General features: G+C 41.8%; 1 protein-coding gene across 2 annotated transcripts in view; it reads left to right on the forward strand.

Annotated features, from left to right (window-relative positions):
- Positions 1-15,720, forward strand: part of urb1 (URB1 ribosome biogenesis homolog) — an 87,292-nt gene extending 71,572 nt beyond the window's left edge. Inside the window, exons 32-39 of one of the 2 annotated variants that reach the window (XM_061972427.1) lie at positions 156-262; positions 479-622; positions 1,617-1,726; positions 1,795-1,989; positions 4,193-4,434; positions 8,250-8,801; positions 15,151-15,364; positions 15,429-15,720. In XM_061972427.1, coding sequence (XP_061828411.1) covers positions 156-262; positions 479-622; positions 1,617-1,726; positions 1,795-1,989; positions 4,193-4,434; positions 8,250-8,801; positions 15,151-15,338 — 1,538 coding nt within the window. In that variant the 3' untranslated portion in view covers positions 15,339-15,364; positions 15,429-15,720. Of the gene's footprint in view, positions 1-155; positions 263-478; positions 623-1,616; positions 1,727-1,794; positions 1,990-4,192; positions 4,435-8,249; positions 8,802-15,150 lie in introns of both variants that reach the window. The other variant, XM_061972426.1, reaches the window with a different exon arrangement.
- The last annotated feature ends 4,289 nt before the right edge of the window (positions 15,721-20,009 follow it).

Consider the following 20,009-nt stretch of genomic DNA (forward strand, 5'->3'; position numbering starts at 1 on the left):
TACATTTTTTTTCTTTCCATGATGGCAGGTGAAGCCCCGCCTCACCTGCCTCTAGTGACTGCACGTCACTGCAACATACCCTCGACCCCTGACCAACACCATTCATTTCTGATGTTTGTGCAAGGATAACTGACTTTTCTCCACGTCTTCCCCAGAGGACCAAATGTACTTGGCTATGAACCGCTTCCTGCTATCCCGCCAGAGTTTGGACTTATGGAGGCTGCCCACGTTCTTCAGGTTCTTCTATGGCTTTGACCCCGAGGTAAAGCACCGGAGGACCGCTCAACAACAGATTTATTTTCACACTCCCTTGCTTAATACATGTTGATAATCACACTCAAACTCTGGTTTTAATACTCTGCAAAGTTCAACCTTGATGTGTTTATTTTCGGATATCACTCCTCTCAGTGACAGGCTTGGCGCCAAGGTCACTGGTCACGGTCTGCTCACCCTTTTTTTCTGTTTGTTTGTTCTGCAGCACAAAAAGCAGCGAGAGTGGATCCTAAGCCTGCTGGAGGAAGGATTAATTGACGGACATTGCTACGATTTATGCAACCAGCAAGGCCTCTTCCAGAGCCTGCTTGGCTTTAGCAGCAGCCCCTTGTGTGACGATGACACTCAGGTACACTCTGTTCTGCTCCTTTCTCATCATCCATACACTCTGGAGGAAAACATGCTAATAAGTCAAGGTCCCCAAATGTCTTTTGACGGACGTAAAATTGTGTGATGACTGGTCTGTTATGGCATCTGATCTTCATTGGTTAGTCTAGATGTCATTCATTACACGCAGAAACAGGGATACATTATGGTTATGTCACCTCGTCTTCATTGGTCAGTCTGCATGCCAATCATTACTTGCAGAAACCGTGATGACTGGTCAGTAATGGCACCCGATCTTCAATGGTTAGTCTGGATGTCAATCATGCACAGAAACAGGAATGATTGGTCGGTAGTGTCACCAAGTCTTCATTGGTCAGTCTACACATCAATTATTACTTGCAGTTTGTGTCATTTGACCTGCAATTGTTAGTCTAGATGTTTATCATTATTGACTAAAACAGGGATAATTACCGGTAGTCGTTTGTCACCTAGTCTTCATTGGTCAGTCTACACATCAATCATCATGCACAGAAACATGGATGATTGGTTTGTTATGTCACCTAGTCTTTCATTGGTCAGTCTACATGTCAATCATTACATGCAGAAACAGTGATTAGTTGGTCATGTCATGGGTCAGTGTACATGTCCATCCTTACAGTGTCTCGGTGATTGGTCGGTTATGTCATTGGTCACCTACTGTATGTCATGTCATTAAGTACACCTGGCAACTCAATTACGTCACCTCGTCTTCATTGGTCAGTCATTACAAGTAGCGGTGACATCGCGTGTCGGTCAGAGTCAGTCATTGGTCACTCGCCATGTCCGCCATTACACAAAGCAACAGCTATTACTCTCTGCTGAAGCTTAGCTTTTTTATAGAAACGCATGATTGTTCCCGTTTAGAATTGTTGTCTATTTGGGTCAAATCTGGAGGCTTTTACCTCATTTTTTTTTTAAATTTGCATGGTTCCGTGCTTTTTTTTCTGTTGACAACTGACAAGCGTTTCGTCCATCAGAGGCAGATCATCAAGGTGTTGTGTCAGTCTGCACGTGTAGTCAAAGCGGCCTACGAGCTGGGCAGCAATAATGGCCTACTGAGCTGGATGATACAAATGGTTGAAAAAAGGTAGGTGGAGCGTAAATATGGCTTTGAAGTTTCATTGTGCTGGTTATGCAGTTTATTATCGTCCTCAGGAACCTCGAGCAGCATTTGCTGGATTCTGTCATAGACATGCTGCACACGCTGTGGTTCACCAACGTTGAGAAGAAGGAGAAGGCGTTGGAGCAAATAGAAAGTTCCTCACTGGCAGAAACGAAAGTCAAGTGTCTCCCACTCACACTCATCAATGAATTCCAATGCCTGGCTTTAAGTGTGAGCCGACGCTTGAGGTAAACCATTTAAAGGGGAACAGCACTTTTTGGGGAATTTTGACCATCATTCCTAATCCCTATGTGAGACAAGAACTAGGTGGCTTCTAAAGACATCCAAAAACCGCCAACAAAACTTTATTTACATCTTGGGACCTAGGGATGATGTTTGATAAGAAATTATCGAGTTCGAGCCCATTATCAAATCCTCTTATCGAACCGATTCCTTATCGATTCTCTTATCGAATCCAGATAGGTTGTTGTGTATGGAAAAAACACACAATATTTGGTTTAACAAAAGCTCACTTTTATTTTATAAGGAAAAAAAAAATATTGACTGTTGTTACCCTCCTAAACAAATAAAATAAAATAAATAAATATTGACTGTTGTTACCCAAAGTATATTAAGTGGGATTTTTCAGAAAAATAAATATACATTAACATATAATATAAACATATAATAATATAGTGTTAAATAAAATCAGTTCCTTGGACACAAAACTGAAATTAATACAGCCCTCCAAAATGTGCACTTCTGCTGCTATTGGAACATACTAACTACGCACACAATCAATCAATCAATCAATCAATGTTTATTTATAAAGCCTTAAATCACAAGTGTCTCAAAGGGCTGCACAAGCCACAACGACATCCTTGGCACAAAGCCCACATAAGGGCAAGGAAAAACTCACCCCAGTGGGACGTCTATGTGAATGACTATGAGAAACCTTGGAGAGGACCGCATATGTGGGCGCATATGTGGGTAGCCCCCCCCCCAGGGGAGACCGAATGCAATGGATGTCGAGTGGGTCTGACATAATATTGTGAGAGTCCAGTCCATAGTGGATCCAACATAATAGTAAGAGTCCAGTCCATAGTGGGGCCAGCAGGACACCATCCCGAGCGGAGACGGGTCAGCAGCGCAGAGATGCATTATACATTATACACCCCCGCTACCAAACCCCGCCCACCTCAACCGACGCACAGAGGGGGGGGGGGTTAGGGTTTGGTGGTAGCAGGGGTGTATAATGCAGCCCGGAAGAGTCAGGGCTGCATGGGATTCTGGGTATTTGTTCTGTTGTGTTTATGTTGTGTTACGGTGCAGATGTTCTCCCGAAATGTGTTTGTCATTCTTGTTTGGTTTTGGTTCAAAGTGTGGCGCATTATTAGTAAGAGTGTTAAAGTTGTTTTATATGGTCACCGTCAGTGTAACCTGTGTGGCTGTTGACAAAGTATGCCTTGCTGTCACGTACGTGTGCAAGCAGAAGATGTTGGGCTGGCACGCTGTTAATACAGATTGTAGAGAGCGCCAAATGTTGTACCATCATGGCATGCCCTTATTATAGCTGTAAGGGTGAAAATCGGTTTTCTGCGAGAGGCACTGAAATCCGGAAGTCTCACGGGAAAATTGGGGGGTTCAGCAAGTAAGCTGCTGAGCCGCATCAGAGTGATCAAAGAGCCGCATGCGGCTCTGGAGCCGCAGGTTGCCGACCCCTGGACTAGACGTATAAGATTTCATGGGATTTAGCGATTAGGAGTGACAGATTGTTTGGTAAACGTATAGCATGTTCTATATGTTATAGTTATTTGAATGACTCTTACCATAATATGTTACGTTAACATACCAGTTGGTTATTTATGCCTCATATAACGTACACTTATTCAGCCTGTTGTTCACTATTCTTTATTTATTTTAAATTGCCTTTCAAATGTCTATTCTTGCTGTTGGCTTTTATCAAATACATTTCCCCAAAAAATGCGACTTATATATGTTTTTTTCCTTTTTTATTATGCATTTTCGGCAGGTGCGACTTATACTCCGAAAAATGCGGTATATGTGACAGCAGCAGCATAAAATAGAGAGTAGATCCAGCAGGAAATAGAAAATAGACATTATAAACAAAGAGAAGTAGCTAACATGTCAGGTGTCAGGTAATAGGCAGATGTCATCTATTGCTGTATGGCGATAAAACCATAACGGAGGTTTTTTTTATGTTTTTTAAGATGTTTTATAGGCGGACTGGAGAGACTCTCATTGGCTTTATTGTTAGCTGACTCTTGCTAGCGTTTATTTACGATTTAGAATACATTTAAAAAACTAAAAACGTGTTCTTGTCTCACATAAGGATTGTGAATGATAGGCAAAATTCCCCCCCCAAAAAAGTGCAGTTCCCCTCTAAGAGAAGTCTCAAAATGCTGAAACAGGTTCTTTGTCTCCTGTCAGGTTGGGCGTGAAGGCAGCTCAGTTCAGCCTGTTCCTGCAAACACTCGCCTCCATACTGAAGCATCAGGTCACGGCTCTCCGCGTGGCAAAACGTGCCCAGCCACTGGTGTTCCCCCCGCAGCCTCTCTCCACTGTCAACGCCCTCGCTCTGCTCCTGTGCTGGACCAGCCTGTCTGGCCACACGGCGCTGCTTGGCCAGATACAGGGCTTGTGTGAAAAGCACCGACTAAAGGAACTGTTGAGTAAGTGACTCCTTCGGCAAAGTTTGTCCACCTGTATTCTTACGTCCTTATGAGTAGAGATGTCTGGATCGTATTTTCCTTTTTTAACCGAGGTTTAACACAGCCGTGTGCCTGTGTTTACACGTGACAGGTTCCTTCATGCACAATTATTACATTTGCATGTTCCTTCTTACATGCAGAAGTTGCACGTGTGCCAGAACACAAACTCCACCCTATCCCCAGTGTGAAGCCGATTCTAAGATACTAATCCTCTCCACCATGGTGGAGAATAAACCGGGTTTCTTTCATGTACCATTATCACTGGAGGACTAGAGGAAAAGGAATGGCTACACATGCTACACACACACCAAGCGGGATGACACGAGAAGCTAGCCGCTAAAGCTTCATTATAAAGTAAGGGTGGTCGATCCAGATGCTGATGACATCATACCTGCCAACTACTCCGGTTTTCCCGTAATTAGTACGGTTTTCATCAACCTATTCCGGGTCACGGTTGCAGTGATAAAAAATACGGTTTTTCATTAATTAAAAAAAAAAAATTAAAAAAAAGTTTTATTCACGAAATCACGTAACAACAATGACAATCGACACTGCTTCCCATAACTTCCTATCGAGCCATTCCGAATGCCATGCGCGAGGCTATTTATAGCACCGGTGCCAAGCACGAGGCCATTGTTTCCAAACGAGCGAACGATCATGGAATCAGCAACGAATCGCAAACGAGTCTTAAACCGAAAAGAAAACTGCAGTCATTCCGTGAAGAATATTCAAAAGCCTATCCGGGAATAATTATTCGTTCCAAAAAGGGTGAAAACTACGCGAATTGCACCTTGTGCAGACAAGATTTTTCGATCGGACACGGAGGAATTAGCGATGTAAAAGACCACGTTGGGACAAAAAAACACAAGTCTAATGCCGTTGCTAGCGATACAAGTGGAAAACTTTCAACGTTTTTCGTCACCCAAACAGATTCTTTGGATGTGATAAATGCCCAAGTTTTATTTACGGAGGCAATAATTGAGCAAACAAAAAGGTAATGACACCAATGTTATCTATTGGAATTGTTTAGTACTGTTATACTGTTAAAAGTGTTTATACTATTTATGCTTTCATGTCCAAGTTGAAGAAATCTTGTTAAATGTTGACAGCATAACTACCAAAATACAGAAGTATGTCCTTAATATTTTTGCAGTGCTATTTCTGTTGAAAAGTTAAAATGATTACATTAGAGATGTGATGTGCCACTTTTCAAGTGTCTGATGGCTTAAATTAATTTTCATTAATTTTTCATATTTTGAATTCTTTTGAAAGGCTTACAAAAAAACTACATTTGAATTGTAATTCCATGCTATTGACAGGACTATTAATTTTAATGAAGTTAGCTTACCATGTTTACAGTATGATAATTGTGATAGAAATGTGAATTTTAGGCACAGAATATTTTTTACAATTGAACAAGGCAGTAGATTATACAAGCTTGGACAGAAAGTTAATAATGACACCAATTTTTTTTTTTATGGAATTGTTTAGTACTGTTTTACCATTTGTTTACTGTAAAAATTGTTTATACTGTTTATACTTTCAATTAACAAATTGAAGTCTTGTGAAAGGTTGACAGGATAACTGGCATTAACTGTCAAAATAATTTCAAACTATTGAAGTTAGCTTACAGAATAAACATGTCAATCAACCCATATGATTTTTGCTGTAATATTTTTGTTTTGAAAAGTCACTGTGACTGATAGAAAAGTGATGGTTTTAGCAACATTTTAACCTGTCTGAATGCTAATAATCATTTTGCGTCGGGGGGCGAAGCCTGAACCCCCCACCAGGACTTTGTCCTGGACCTACCGGGGCCTGCGGCCCCTGGACCCTGGCTACTAGGTTTTTCTGATTTCAAAAGTTGGCAGGTATGTTATTGGGGTGTTACCATTTAGTGGTCAATTGTACGGAATATGTACTGTACTGTGCAATCAACTAATACAAGTTTCAATCAATCAATCAAAAACAAGGTTTTCCAAAATAAGAGAACAACTTCAACTCCAGTTATGGAAAAAAGTGCCAACATGGCACTGCCGTATTTATTATTGAAGTCACAAAGTGCATTATTTTTTTTAACATACCTCAAAACAGCAGCTTGGAATTCGGGACATGCTCTCCCTGAGATAATCCTGATACCCACTACAACTATGGGAAATACTATACTTTGACTTTCACAAAGTGCATTTTTTTTTTTTTTTTAAACATGCCTCAAAACAACAGCTACAAAAACAATGAAGGCACACAGCTTCAGTCCAGAGTATACTAGAGTATACTTGCCAACCTTGAGACCTCCGAATTCGGGAGATGGGGGGGGTTTGGTGGTAGCGGGGGGTGTATATTGTAGCGTCCCGGAAGAGTTAGTGCTGCAAGGGGTTCTGGGTATTTGTTCTGTTGTGTTTATGTTGTGTTACGGTGCGGATGTTCTCCCGAAATGTGTTTGTCATACTTTGTTTGGTGTGGGTTTACAGTGTGGCGCATATTTGTAACAGTGTTAAAGTTGTTTGTACGGCCACCCTCACTGTGACCTGTATGGCTGTTGATCAAGTATGCTTGCATTCACTTGTGTGTGTGTGTGTGTGTGTGTGTGTGTGTGTGTGTGTGTGTGTGTGTGTGTGTGTGTGTGTGTGTGTGTGTGTGTGTGTGTGTGTGTGTGTGTGTGTGTGTGTAAAAGCTGCATGTGTTATGTGATTGGGCCAGCACGCAAAGGCAGTGCCTTTACAGTTTATTGGCGCTCTGTACTTCTCCCTACGTCCGTGTACACATTGGAGTTTTTAAAAAGTCATAAATTGTACTTTTTGAAACCGATACCGATAATTTACGTTATTACATTTTAAAGCATTTATCGGACATCTCTAATTACATTGATATAGGGTTGTACAAATATGCATGAAAACACTCCTACAGACATCACACACGGGACGGTTTAGCAAGTATGAATTGTTTTAGTAATATTGTAAAACTTACAAACTTTGCTTGATGTGATGAATGAAGAATCCATACGAGTGGAAACGCTACGGACGGTTATACTTCCGGTTCAAGGCACTAAACAGGAAGTACGTTTTCAACCCGCAGCACGCGTCCAAAAGCTGGCGCCATAGCACAAACAATGACACACATCTTTTCAGCTTCTCTGTCGGTGTTCTATGAAAACTACTTGTTGAATACAAAACATTGTGGCCGTAAATTAGCCGCACCGCTTTGTAAGCCGCAGAGTTCAATGCATGGGAAAAAAGTAGCGGCTTATAATTCGGAAAATACGATACTTTAGTTACCCGCCATGAAACATTTTTACTTCTTTAATCTATTGTCAAAGTATCGAAATGGCCCAAATCGTTGATAGGGACATCCCGAAAAAATATTATCTGATTGTTGCTGCTCTGCGGTGTACACTTTGACTAATGTATGTCCCATTTTTTAATGCTATTTTCCAGTTCAATCCATCATTTTACCACATTCACACACTATATATAATCATACTTGCCAACCCTCCCGAATTTTCCGTGAGACTCCCGAATTTCAGTGCCTCTCCCGAAAATCTCCCGGGGCAACCATTCTCCCGAAAATCAAGTATGTATATAATTAATTTAATTTAACATCTAAAGAGCCTTATTAATGTAACAAATAAGTCAATTTTACCTTGGAAGTTTGATTCCCCCCCCCCCCCATTTTCTCAAACTGTGCGTCCCTTGTAGTCTTTTGCAAAAACAAGACTGATTGAAATAATTAGAAAATGAGTAGAATTGTTTTCCTGATTATAATGTGTTTTATTTCAGCGACTGGTAAAGACAGAATACGGGCGAAAATCTTCCACGCCCGGGCCAAAAAAGCCAAGCTGGTGGAGGAAGCTGAGACAGCGGAACAAAAGCCGAGTCTCCCGACCGAGTGTCGATTGTCTCTCAGCAACATTTTAATGTACTGGCGTCCCGTGTTGGCCGCCACCGCACGCCCACCAAAGGACGCCGAGCACCCCGGTGTGCTGGCTGTCCAAGCGGCCCACCTGGTCACCAAATGGGTCCTGGGGTGCTTGGTGGAGGACGCGTACGACAAAGAGCGCACCAAAAGATTCTTGCTGTGGCTGGAAGACAACGTGCTGAGGCAAGAGGAGATGGTGGACATTCTCCTGCCGGATGCTGGCTTCCAAGCGGACCTGCTTCGCCTCTACCATCGCGTCTGCCAGGCGACTGTTCCAGGGGCGCCGGAGAGCTTCCGCCTGTTCACGGACATCATGATTCGCTTACTGGAGAGACGAGGGACACTTCCGGAGAAGCACGGGGCCATCGTCTCTGTTTGCCGGCCGGAAGACGCCAAAGATCAGTGGAAATGTGGTGAGAAACCTTTTCTGTATCAATCACAAAGAACCAGCGATGGAACAGTTTACGAAAAAACGGTTAATAGCTAGGGGTGTGGGAAAAAATCGATTCGAATTCGAATCGCGATTCTCACGTTGTGCGATTCAGAATGGGTTCTCATTTTCAAAAAATCGATTTTTATTTATTTATTAAAAAATTTTATTTTTTATTTTTATGTTGTTTTTTTTAATTAATCAATCCAACAAAACAATACACAGCAATACCATAACAATGCAATCCAATTCCAAAAGCAAACCCGACCCAGCAACACTCAGAACTGCAATAAACAGAGCAATTGAGAGGAGACACAAACACCACACAGAACAAACCAAAAGTAGTGAAACAAAAATGAATATTATCAACAACAGTATCAATATTAGTTACAATTTCAACATAGCAGTGATTAAAAATCCCTCATTGACATTATCATTAGACATTTATAATATTAAAAAAAAGAAAGAACAATAATGTCACAGTGGCTTAGACTTGCATCGCATCTCATAAGCTTGACAACACACTGTGTCCAATATTTTCACAAAGATAAAATAAGTCATATTTTTGGTTAATTTAATACCGGTACTTGATTACATCACTATTTTTTATTATCAAAAAATATTTTGTAATTTTTGTTATTGTTTATCAACTTAATGTAACAAGAGAAATGTTGCATTATTGACACTTAATTTTAAAACTGTCATTGCTCAAAACATCAAAAAACTTACAATCCACAGAGAGAGCTGAAGTTGATCTAGACTTTTAAGCATTTCATGTAAAAATAATATATATTTGGTGTGACTTTTTTTTAACTCTTTTATGAGTGCGGGCTTTTTTGATCCCTAACAATTGTAGTACGGTATGTATTTTTTTTAACGGCCATTGTTAAAAACATAATGAATCAAAAGCAATGCTGTTAGGAATTATTTACTGTACATATTTATGGCCCCAATTACTACTATCAAATATTCCTCTAAACATTTTTTGGTGAAATTATTCATATTTTGTGTTTTTGCCATAAAAAATAGGGTTTTCTTTGACAAAAAGGGACAAACAAATACAACTAAATGTTAATGGATAGATGTGAAGTTGATCGATGGATATTCAACGTTGAAATAGGGTTGTACGGTATACCGGTACAAGTATAGTACCGCGATACTAATTAATCATATTCGGTACTATACCGCCTCTAAAATGTACCGGTCCCCGCCCACTTTTTTTAATGGGCGAGATGGCGGGTCGTGACATTGCTGGTTTTACGAGCAAAGGACCATGTTCGGCAGCGCACAATCACGGAGTACTTACAAGCAGACGTATCTTGGCTTAAAACGAACAATAAAGGTGAAGTTATAACACTGAAACCCCCTCAGGAAGAGTTGTTTTAAGACATGGCTAGCTAGCTAGCAGCTAACCGCAGTGTTGTAGCTACTTCTAAATCACTAATCTTCGTCTCCATGGCGACAAATAAAGTAAGTTTCTTACAAGTATCATCCCTGCAGGACGAGGAATAGCTAAACATGCTTCACTACACACCGTAGCTCACCGGCGTCACAATGTAAACAAATGCCATGGGTGGATCTACACCTGACATCCACTGTAATGATACCAAGTACAGTAGCGATACTACTATGATTACATCGATATTTTTTTAGCATCACAAAATCTTTCCTTTTTGAAAAATTCATATTCTGTTTATAAACTCAGGAACTATGAGGACTTTGAATATGACCAATGTATGATGCTGTAACTACTTGGTATCAGATTGATACCCAAATGTGTGGTATCATCCAAAACTAATGTAAAGTATCAAAGAAGAGAAGAATAAGTGATTATTACATTTGAACAGAAGTGTAGATAGAACATGTTCAAAGAGAAAGTAAGCAGATATCAAGAGTAAATGAACAAGTAGATTAATAATTCATTTTCTACCGCTTGTCCCTCATAATTTTGACAAAATAAAAGAATGATAAATGACACAATATGTTACTGCATACGTCAGCAGACTAAATGAGGAGCCTTTGTTTGTTTACTTACTACTAAAAGACAAGTTGTCTGGAATGCTCACTATTTTATTTAAGGACAAACTTGCAATAATAAACATATGTTTAATGTACCCTAAGATTTTTATGTTCAAATAAAACCAATACTGACATTTTTTGTGGTCCCCTTTATTTAGAAAAGTACCGAAAATTATCGAAATACATTTTGGAACTGGTATCAAAATATTGGTATCGGAACAACCCTACGTTGAAAGTAAAACATAAAAAAATGAATACATGACTTGTTTTTAATTGTAACACTTTAATGACTGGGACCCTTTTGGGTACCTGGAACCTTTAACATGCAAAAAGTTGAGGGTAGCCCAAATGATTACAATAAATATGTTGAAAATGACAAATATCAAAATAACCCCCAAGTGCACTCTCTTCTTTCAGTTTGGGGCTCTGTTTGGACAGCCCTGATGTAGGCTAATGCTAGCGAGCTAGCCCGGGTGTTTTGGTCGGATGTTACGCTAACTCATGGCGGGGATGCTTGTAACTCAAGTTTTAAAGCGTAACAATTAGCCAAAAAAACGCTCTTAAGTTGAGGTACCACGCCAAACCCTTACACCTCCCTGATACCGAAGTACATGTCAAACTACTTCCAGAACGTAAATGACCGCCATAACCACAACACCAGGGGGAGCTCTACTAACCACGTTAAACCCAGATTCCGATCTATCAAAGGTCTTAAAGGGGAACATTATCACAATTTCAGAAGGGTTGAAACCATTAAAAATCAGTTCCCAGTGGCTTATTTTATTTTTCGAAGTTTTTTTCAAAATTTTACCCATCACGCAATATCCCTAAAAAAGCTTCAAAGTGCCTGATTTTAACCATCGTTATATACACCCGTCCATTTTCCTGTGACGTCACATAGTGAAGCCAACACAAACAAACATGGCGGAGAGAACAGCAAGGTATAGCGACATTAGCTTGGATTCAGACTCGGATTTCAGCGGCTTAAGCGATTCAACAGATTACGCATGTATTGAAACGGATGGTTGTAGTGTGGAAAACGAAATTGAAGAAGAAACTGAAGCTATTGAGCCATATCGGTTTGAACCGTATGCAAGCGAAACCGACGAAAACGACACGACAGCCAGCGACACGGGAGAAAGCGAGGACGAATTCGGCGATCGCCTTCTAACCAACGATTGGTATGTGTTTGTTTGGCATTAAAGGAAACTAACAACTATGAACTAGGTTTACAGCATATGAAATACATTTGGCAACAACATGCACTTTGAGAGTGCAGACAGCCCATTTCAGGCGCGCTAAGAACATATATTTTTCCACGATTTCAGCACTCAGGTTAACCATACCTAAATAGACACAAAACACTGCATTACACAAGACTACCCGATTGTACTCGAATGATTGTTTTTAAGCTAATTTATTGGTAAACACAGTTTATGTATAATAATTTACGTAAAACCGCGAGTATTGAATAAAGTTTTCATCAATTAATATATTCTGTAGATATACCCTCATCCGCTCTCTTTGCCTGAAAGCTGATCTGTCCAGTTTTGGAGTTGATGTCAGCAGGCCAGGGAAGCTAGGGTCTTTATCGTTGGAAATGCATCTGCTTTGAGTGTCGCAGGATATCCACACATTCTTGCCATCTCTGTCGTAGCATAGCTTTCTTTCGTCGGTAAAGTGTGCGGAACAAACGACTGACCATTTCGTCGACTTTCCCCACACCCTCGTATTTTGAACAAATTTCGTCCAATTTCTTGCCACTTTTGCATCTTTGGGCCACTGGTGCAACTTGAATCCGTCCCTGTTCGTGTTGTTACACCCTCCGACAACACACCGACGAAAGTGAGAAAATGGCGGATTGCTTCCCGATGTGACGTCACAGCTAGGGATGTCCCGATCCGATATTTGGATCGGATCGGCCGCCGATATTTGCAAAAAAATGCGTATCGGCAAGGCATGGGAAAATGCCAATCCAGATCCAGTTTTAAAAAAAACTCCGGTCCGTGTTTTCCAACGCACCGATTTAAATAATACATTCCACTTTTCTGCTGCTCCGTAATTTCCGTTCCGCATTTTCCAGCACACCTTCAACACATCCACAGGTCTGTGGATTCTCACGTAGTTGCTTTTAGCTGCTGGCATTACACGACAGGCTCTTCTCACTCTTTCCTGTGTCTCCCTCTTACAGACAGCGAGCGCACCTTCTTACACACGCCACATACTGTCTCGTCATACGTCACATACTGTCACGTCATACGTCACATACGTATACGCCCTCTCCCAGCAGAGAGGTAGCAGCATGGCTAACGTTAGCTGTGATGCTAGCGCAGCCGCTAAGGTGCGCGCCTGCTCAAGCGTCCTCTGCGCACGGCAAATCTATACCACGCACAAAATCAAATAAAAAAATAAGCGCATAACAATTTTCGACACACGGACACGACAGAGAAAACCGTTTTCGTCATCATTGTTCAAATATTGTAATGTCTGTCGAGACGCTTATCTCCATTCGGTGCCACACGTCCACACCATCGCCGAGGCAAACATTTCCACATCAACACTGTATGAAAAAAATAGTGATTTTTTTTTTAGTTGTGATTTCCCTCTCTGGATGAAAGTTTAAAAATAGCATATATTAATGCAGTATGAAGAAGAATGTTTTAATGTAGACATGCAAGCCTTGAAAGAAAATTTTGAAAATCAAGACTACATTTCCTGCAAATGGGTGCATTTCTACCCTATATTTTAACTTTAGATTTATTCTCATATCAAACTCTTTTGGCTGTCTTTTTGACACTTACATCCGGCGCCCCCCTCCACACCCTGGATTATAAATAATGTAAATAATTCAATGTGATTATCTTGTGTGATGACTGTGTTATTATGATAGTATATATCTGATAGTATATATCTGTATCATGAATCAATTTAAGTGGACCCCGACTTAAACAAGTTGAAAAACTTATTGGGGTGTTACCATTTAGTGGTCAATTGTACGGAATATGTCCTTCACTGTGCAACCTACTAATAAAAGTCTCAATCAATCAATCAAAACACATAGAATCATCATACTGCTGTGATTATATGCATCAAGTGTTCATTCAAGGCTAAGGCAAAATATCGAGATATATATTGTGTATCGCAATATGGCCTTAAAATATCGCAATATTAAAAAAAGTCCATATCGCCCAGCCCTTGTTTCAATGATGCCATTTCTGTTTGTCATGTATAATTTTGTCTATTTTGTGTTTATCCTTGAATAAACATGTCAGTTTCTTGTTACCAACCATTGTGTATTATTCAAACTCCCCTAATTCAGCTGGCTAGTTGTTATCAAGAGTACTAAAACCCTTTTCAACATGATTCTGACAACTAAGTAGGCTAAATAACTTTAAATTTTAATACATGCTCAGATAGGCCAGTATCGGTCAGTATCGGTATCGGTCAGTATCGGTATCGGATCGGAAGTGCAAAAACAATATCGGTATCGGATCGGAAGTGCAAAAACCTGGATCGGGACATCCCTAGTCACGTTGTGACGTCATCGCTCCGAGAGCGAATAATAGAAAGGCGTTTAATTCGCCAAAATTCACCCATTTAGAGTTCGCAAATCGGTTAAAAAAATATATGGTCTTTTTTCTGCAACACCAAGGTATATATTGACGCTTACATAGGTCTGGTGATAATGTTCCCCTTTAACTCATTCTCCTTCTATGCCACATCAATATGGAATGCACTCCCAACAGGTGTCACTAAAACAACACCTCCAGGCAACTAGAACCCTAGACGAACACCCTCCCCCCTCCCCGGATTGTAAATAACCAAATGTAAATAGTCAAATATAGTTACTTCTTCTTATGCTTTCTGAGCTCACTATGTTCTCTGCTCGCTGTACATATCCTACCAAGTCAGACCTACACTGTTTCAATGTCCATTTCTCTGATGATGCAATTGTTGACGACTGAAGTGTTGATATCAACCAAACCCTCCACATCCCACCCCCCGGATTGTAAATAATGTAAATAATTCAATGTATATACTCTGATGATTAACTTGTGTGATGACTGTATTATGATGATAGTATATATTTGTACCATGAATTGATTCACGTGGACCCCGACTTAAATAAGTTGAAAAACTTATTGGGGTGTTACCATTTAGTGGTCAATTGTACGGAATATGTACTGTACTGTGCAATCTACTAATAAAAGTCTCAATCAATCAAACCCAATCAAAAACCGAGTCATAAACCCTTAAAAAGATTTATCAACACACCTTTAATTGCTTCTCGTGTTCCTTCTTTTTCCTTCTAGAAGCGGGCCTGTCCCTCCTGTCTTTGTACATCCACGAGGTGTGGAGCGGACACGACTCAGCGCAACTCTTCCTGTCTCACGTCGCCATGGTGACCGGCGACAGTCATAAGCGGGGAGAAAGCGGCAAAGCGCCTCAGACCGAATCGGCAATCAGGGACGTCTGCCAGGACTTGATGCACGTTAAATGAATCTTTGCTTCTTGGAAAAGTCAAATGTGAGCTTTTCAGACCAAAACAATGATCCTATACTTGAAAATGCCATTTGCCATGTTTTATTAGATGAAACTGGATGATCTGGGTCTCCTTTGACGTCTGCGCCTGGGACTCCTGCAAGGAAAGGAGGCAGACATGTCTCCTACGTTTGTATGTTTTAGCATCTTTTTTGAGCACAACTCACCAAGGCAAGGGCCAAGTGCCTGATATCAGGTTCAAAGTGAGGAAAAGGACTCCCACAAAAGCCGCCAGGATGATCCAAAATACAATAACAACCGAGTCTGGAAGGTGAGGGATTAGTGCGGCACACAAGAAATAAACAAAATGTCTATTTTTGAAATAAAGCCACTTACATTTATTGTATTTCAACTTGCTCTCATCCACAATGACTGGATCTACATAGCCGTAGTAGTACTCCCATCCATCCAAGACAACAGCGCTGGAATTCTCCATTACATGGCATGAAATAAAGAAGAGTGATGCTGTCCCACCAAGAGTTTAGTAGAAATGAAGCCCAGGCGTGTTGTGACAAGAGAACGCTGGCCTTCACTCCTTTCAGGGTCACTTCTGTGTGCAGAAGAGGGGATTACTTGATTATTTCCTATATCCATCCATCCATCCATCCATCTTCTTCCGCTTATCCGAGGTCGGGTCGCGGGGGCAGCAGCCTAAGCAGGGAAGCCCAGACTTCCCTCTCCCCAGCCACTTCGTCCAGCTCCTCCCGGGGGATCCCGAGGCGTTCCCAGGCCAGCCGGGAGACATAGTCTTCCCAGCGTGTCCTGGGTCTTCCCCGTGGCCTCCTACCGGTCGGACGTGCCCTAAACACCTCCCGAGGGAGGCGATCGGGTGGCATCCTGACCAGATGCCCGAACCACCTTATCTGGCTCCTCTCGATGTGGAGGAGCAGCGGCTTTACTTTGAGCTCCCCCCGGATGACAGAGTTTCTCACCCTATCTCTAAGGGAGAGCCCTGCCACCCGGCGGAGGAATCTCATTTCGGCCGCTTGTACCCGTGATCTTGTCCTTTCGGTCATAACCCAAAGCTCATGACCATAGGTGAGGATGGGAACGTAGATCGACCGGTAAATTGAGAGCTTTGCCTTCCGGCTCAGCTCCTTCTTCACCACAACGGATCGATACAGCGTCCGCATTACTGAAGATGCCGCACCGATCCGCCTGTCGATCTCACGATCCACTCTTCCCTCACTCGTGAACAAGACTCCGAGGTACTTGAACTCCTCCACTTGGGGCAGGGTCTCCTCCCCAACCCGAAGATGGCATTCCACCCTTTTCCGGGCGAGAACCATGGACTCAGACTTGGAGGTGCTGATTCTCATCCCAGTCGCTTCACACTCGGCTGCGAACCGATCCAGCGAGAGCTGAAGATCCTGGCCAGATGAAGCCATCAGGACCACATCATCTGCAAAAAGCAGAGACCTAATCCTGCAGCCTAATCCTGCTTATTTCCTATAAATTTACATTATCAATTATTATTCGTAAGGGATTAAACTGCAATTCAATGATGGTGTGTATTTTTTGTTTGTTTTTAGTAGGGTTAGGGTTAGGACTTTTCTATAGTGACTCAAAGTGCTTTACATAGTGAAACACAATATCTAAGTTACATTTAAACCAGTGTGGTTGAGTCAGCTCGTGCCCAAGGGCCTATCCTTGAGCCATCTATCAGGGTGGTGCACCAGTAGGGGGTAATTTCACCCAATTTGTAGGGGGATGTTGAGGGTCCTGTAAATTGAAAACACGTGTATTTCAGCTTTTGGGCCACAAAGGGAAGAAGTCGGGTGAAATTGTCAACAGGAGGGTACACACTAACCAACAAATCACAACCTGGCGGTGTGGGTTCAGAAAACAAGGAGATAAGACAGTTTGAGCCATTAGTGTCAGTCAACTTAAAAGGGGCGGGGTAAGTGTGGGGAAAGGTACGTCCAGCGGTCACCCAGGTCTTGGCTCTTAGCCATGCTAGTCATCTACCTAAGCCACAGGTTGCCTGCACCTGCTCCTAAGGTCAAAGCTACCAGGTCTTCGATGGTGATGTCATTAGTATACACAGATGTGAGAGCCTTTGTAAGCATAACACCTGCTCTGGCAATTGTAAGGGAAAGGGGGTTCTGGGACCGATCAAAGTTCCTCTGAAAGGTCATCCCTCTCAGAATATCTTTGAATTGTGGAGGTATGTTGGCATATAAAGGGTCATGGTAGTCTAAGGGCCCTGTGTAGTGGGTTACCTGCTTCCACGAGGGGCACCACTTGCCAGAGTATGTTGTCCGCATCCGACACCAATAGTTCAGGTTTGAGTCGTAACAAAGATAGAGGTTACTAGCACGGTAAGAACTATTTTTTTTTCACACTTAATCACACTGCACAGGTCAAAAAAGTAAGTCTTGCTGTCCCCCTTGACCCAGTCTATTTCAAGTCCGCCGTACGTTCTAAGACCCTTGTCAGTCACTGTCGTCGAGAAGGAAGAACTGAGACACAAGGTCAGTAGAGCAAGCCCAAACACCAGTCCGTCAGGGAATCCTACTGGGTATAACATCCTGCCTTTCAGAAATCAAAATCAGAGTAATTCAGGTAACGAGACGGGGATAAACATCAAACTTTTCACTTAATGTAACAACGCAAATAGTTATGCTGAAAACAAGCAAGAAAAACTAAGAAACATTTTGCCTATGGACTGGTCTCAAGCACTGGTATACAATATAGAAGTTGATCAGAGTAATGTAGATAGAAAATCTGGAAGATCTACACGACGGTAGACGGCAGCTCAACGGAGGGAGGTGTCTCTCAGCGTCGTCTTCTGGGCCCCTTCCGTGGCAGGCTCCTCCTCGGGAGTGCGGAGGTAGAGGTGGTACCAGGTGTCCCCTGTACCAGCTAGTCGAAGGGCGTGGGACGTCCGTACCACGACCTTGAAGGGACCATTCCACCTGGGCTCCGTACACTTGCGTTTGATGACCTTGATCTTGACCCTCTCAGTGGACGGAAGGGAATCTGGAGTGGCGGGCTGTCATCCTCGAATCTGTACAGAAGAACTGGCACACAAATTCTGCATTTTGTGTAAAATACCATTTTGGTTTTACGCTGATTCCTTCTTCCAGGGGGGTGTTGATTCTGTTGAGGGGCTGACCTGTATGCAGTTCATAGGGTGAAAAACTCAAAGGGCGGTAAAACAGTTTTATTCACGGACATTCGAATGATCATTAACGCTAATTGCAACATGTCAATCCAATTCAATTTGGTCTGTGCACAGATTTTAGCCAATTCGTTTTTGATGTTCTGGTTCATCCTTTCAACCTTACCTTGGGACTGAAGATGGTACCCCAGATCGAACCTGTGTGCTAGTCCAAGAGCATTTTCGACCAAGGCTAAGTGAGTAATTTTAAAATGGGTGCTTTTGTCTGACCTAATCTTTTTGGGGAAACCATGTCGGGGAATTAGGGCATTCACAAGCCATTTAATTACTGATTTTGCATCCTCTTTTGAGGTTGGGGTTGCTTCCGGCCAACCTCTGTGATTGTCAACACAAGTCAGCAAGTATCTTTTCCCTTTCACCGGATTGATCATATCAATGAAGTCAAAAACTATACACGGTTCACCCTCACCTCCTCCATATTCCAAATTGATTGACTAAACTACTATCGATGTGCAAAATGGCTATTTTCAAGTTAAATTTACAAACTTACAACAATTTAGTTATAACTTCTTACCCACAGGAATATTGTTAAAGCTATTTTGTTGTACGGAGTCTGAATCCAAGAGTCTGAATCCAAGAGTCTGGCTCCAAGAGTCTGACTCCAAGAGTCTGAATCCACCCTCACCTCCTCCCCCTTCTGTTTCTGAAAAAGGGACTGTGTCAGTAATACTATCACTTTCAGAAACATCTAAGAAAAAGGTCAGCTAATAGTCAAGTACAGCAAGAGCAGGGGCGGAGGACAGGTCATGTTTGAGGTCAATGAAAGTCATTTCAGTCTCTGTGGACCACTGGAGGGTGGTATTAGGGTAGGGGACCCCTTAGCGAAATCAGAAATAACTCAAACTCAACTAAATCCTAAATTTTATGTACCTTATTCAATATGGTGAAAGCTTCAAAATATGCCTATATTTATATCAACACAAATACTAGAAAAATACTAACCTTATGGCGGATGCCTTCGCAATAGTAATTTGAAATTTTACCACGCCTGGTGGCCACAATAACAAATTAAGTCAAGCTCATGTTGTAGAAAGTCGAATGATGCGGACACGTTTGTTACTGAATACTTTCTATCAGACTTCGGTCATGGTGACTGTGTGTATGTAATAAGCAACTATAATTGTTTGATATGCTTAAATGCAGAGGTGGGACCAAGTCATTGCTTTGCAAGTCACAAGTAAGTCTCAAGTCTTTACCCTCAAGTCTCGAGTCAAGTCCCGAGTCAAGACAGGGCAAGTCCGAGTCAAGTCCAAAGTCAAGACTGGAAAGTCTCAAGTCAAGTCCCAAGTCCTGCATTTTGAGTTTCGAGTCCTTTCAAGTCATTTAACCACAGACTAATATATTTACACAGATTGTGTATGCTTTTAAAACACTGTATTTATTTATTAAAACAAGTGCATTTTAAAATTGCAGGGAAAAAGATAGTGCTGACATTGCACTTCAAAA

This window comes from Nerophis lumbriciformis, linkage group LG17 (assembly GCF_033978685.3).
Source record: "Nerophis lumbriciformis linkage group LG17, RoL_Nlum_v2.1, whole genome shotgun sequence".
Taxonomy (NCBI): Eukaryota; Metazoa; Chordata; class Actinopteri; order Syngnathiformes; family Syngnathidae; genus Nerophis; species Nerophis lumbriciformis.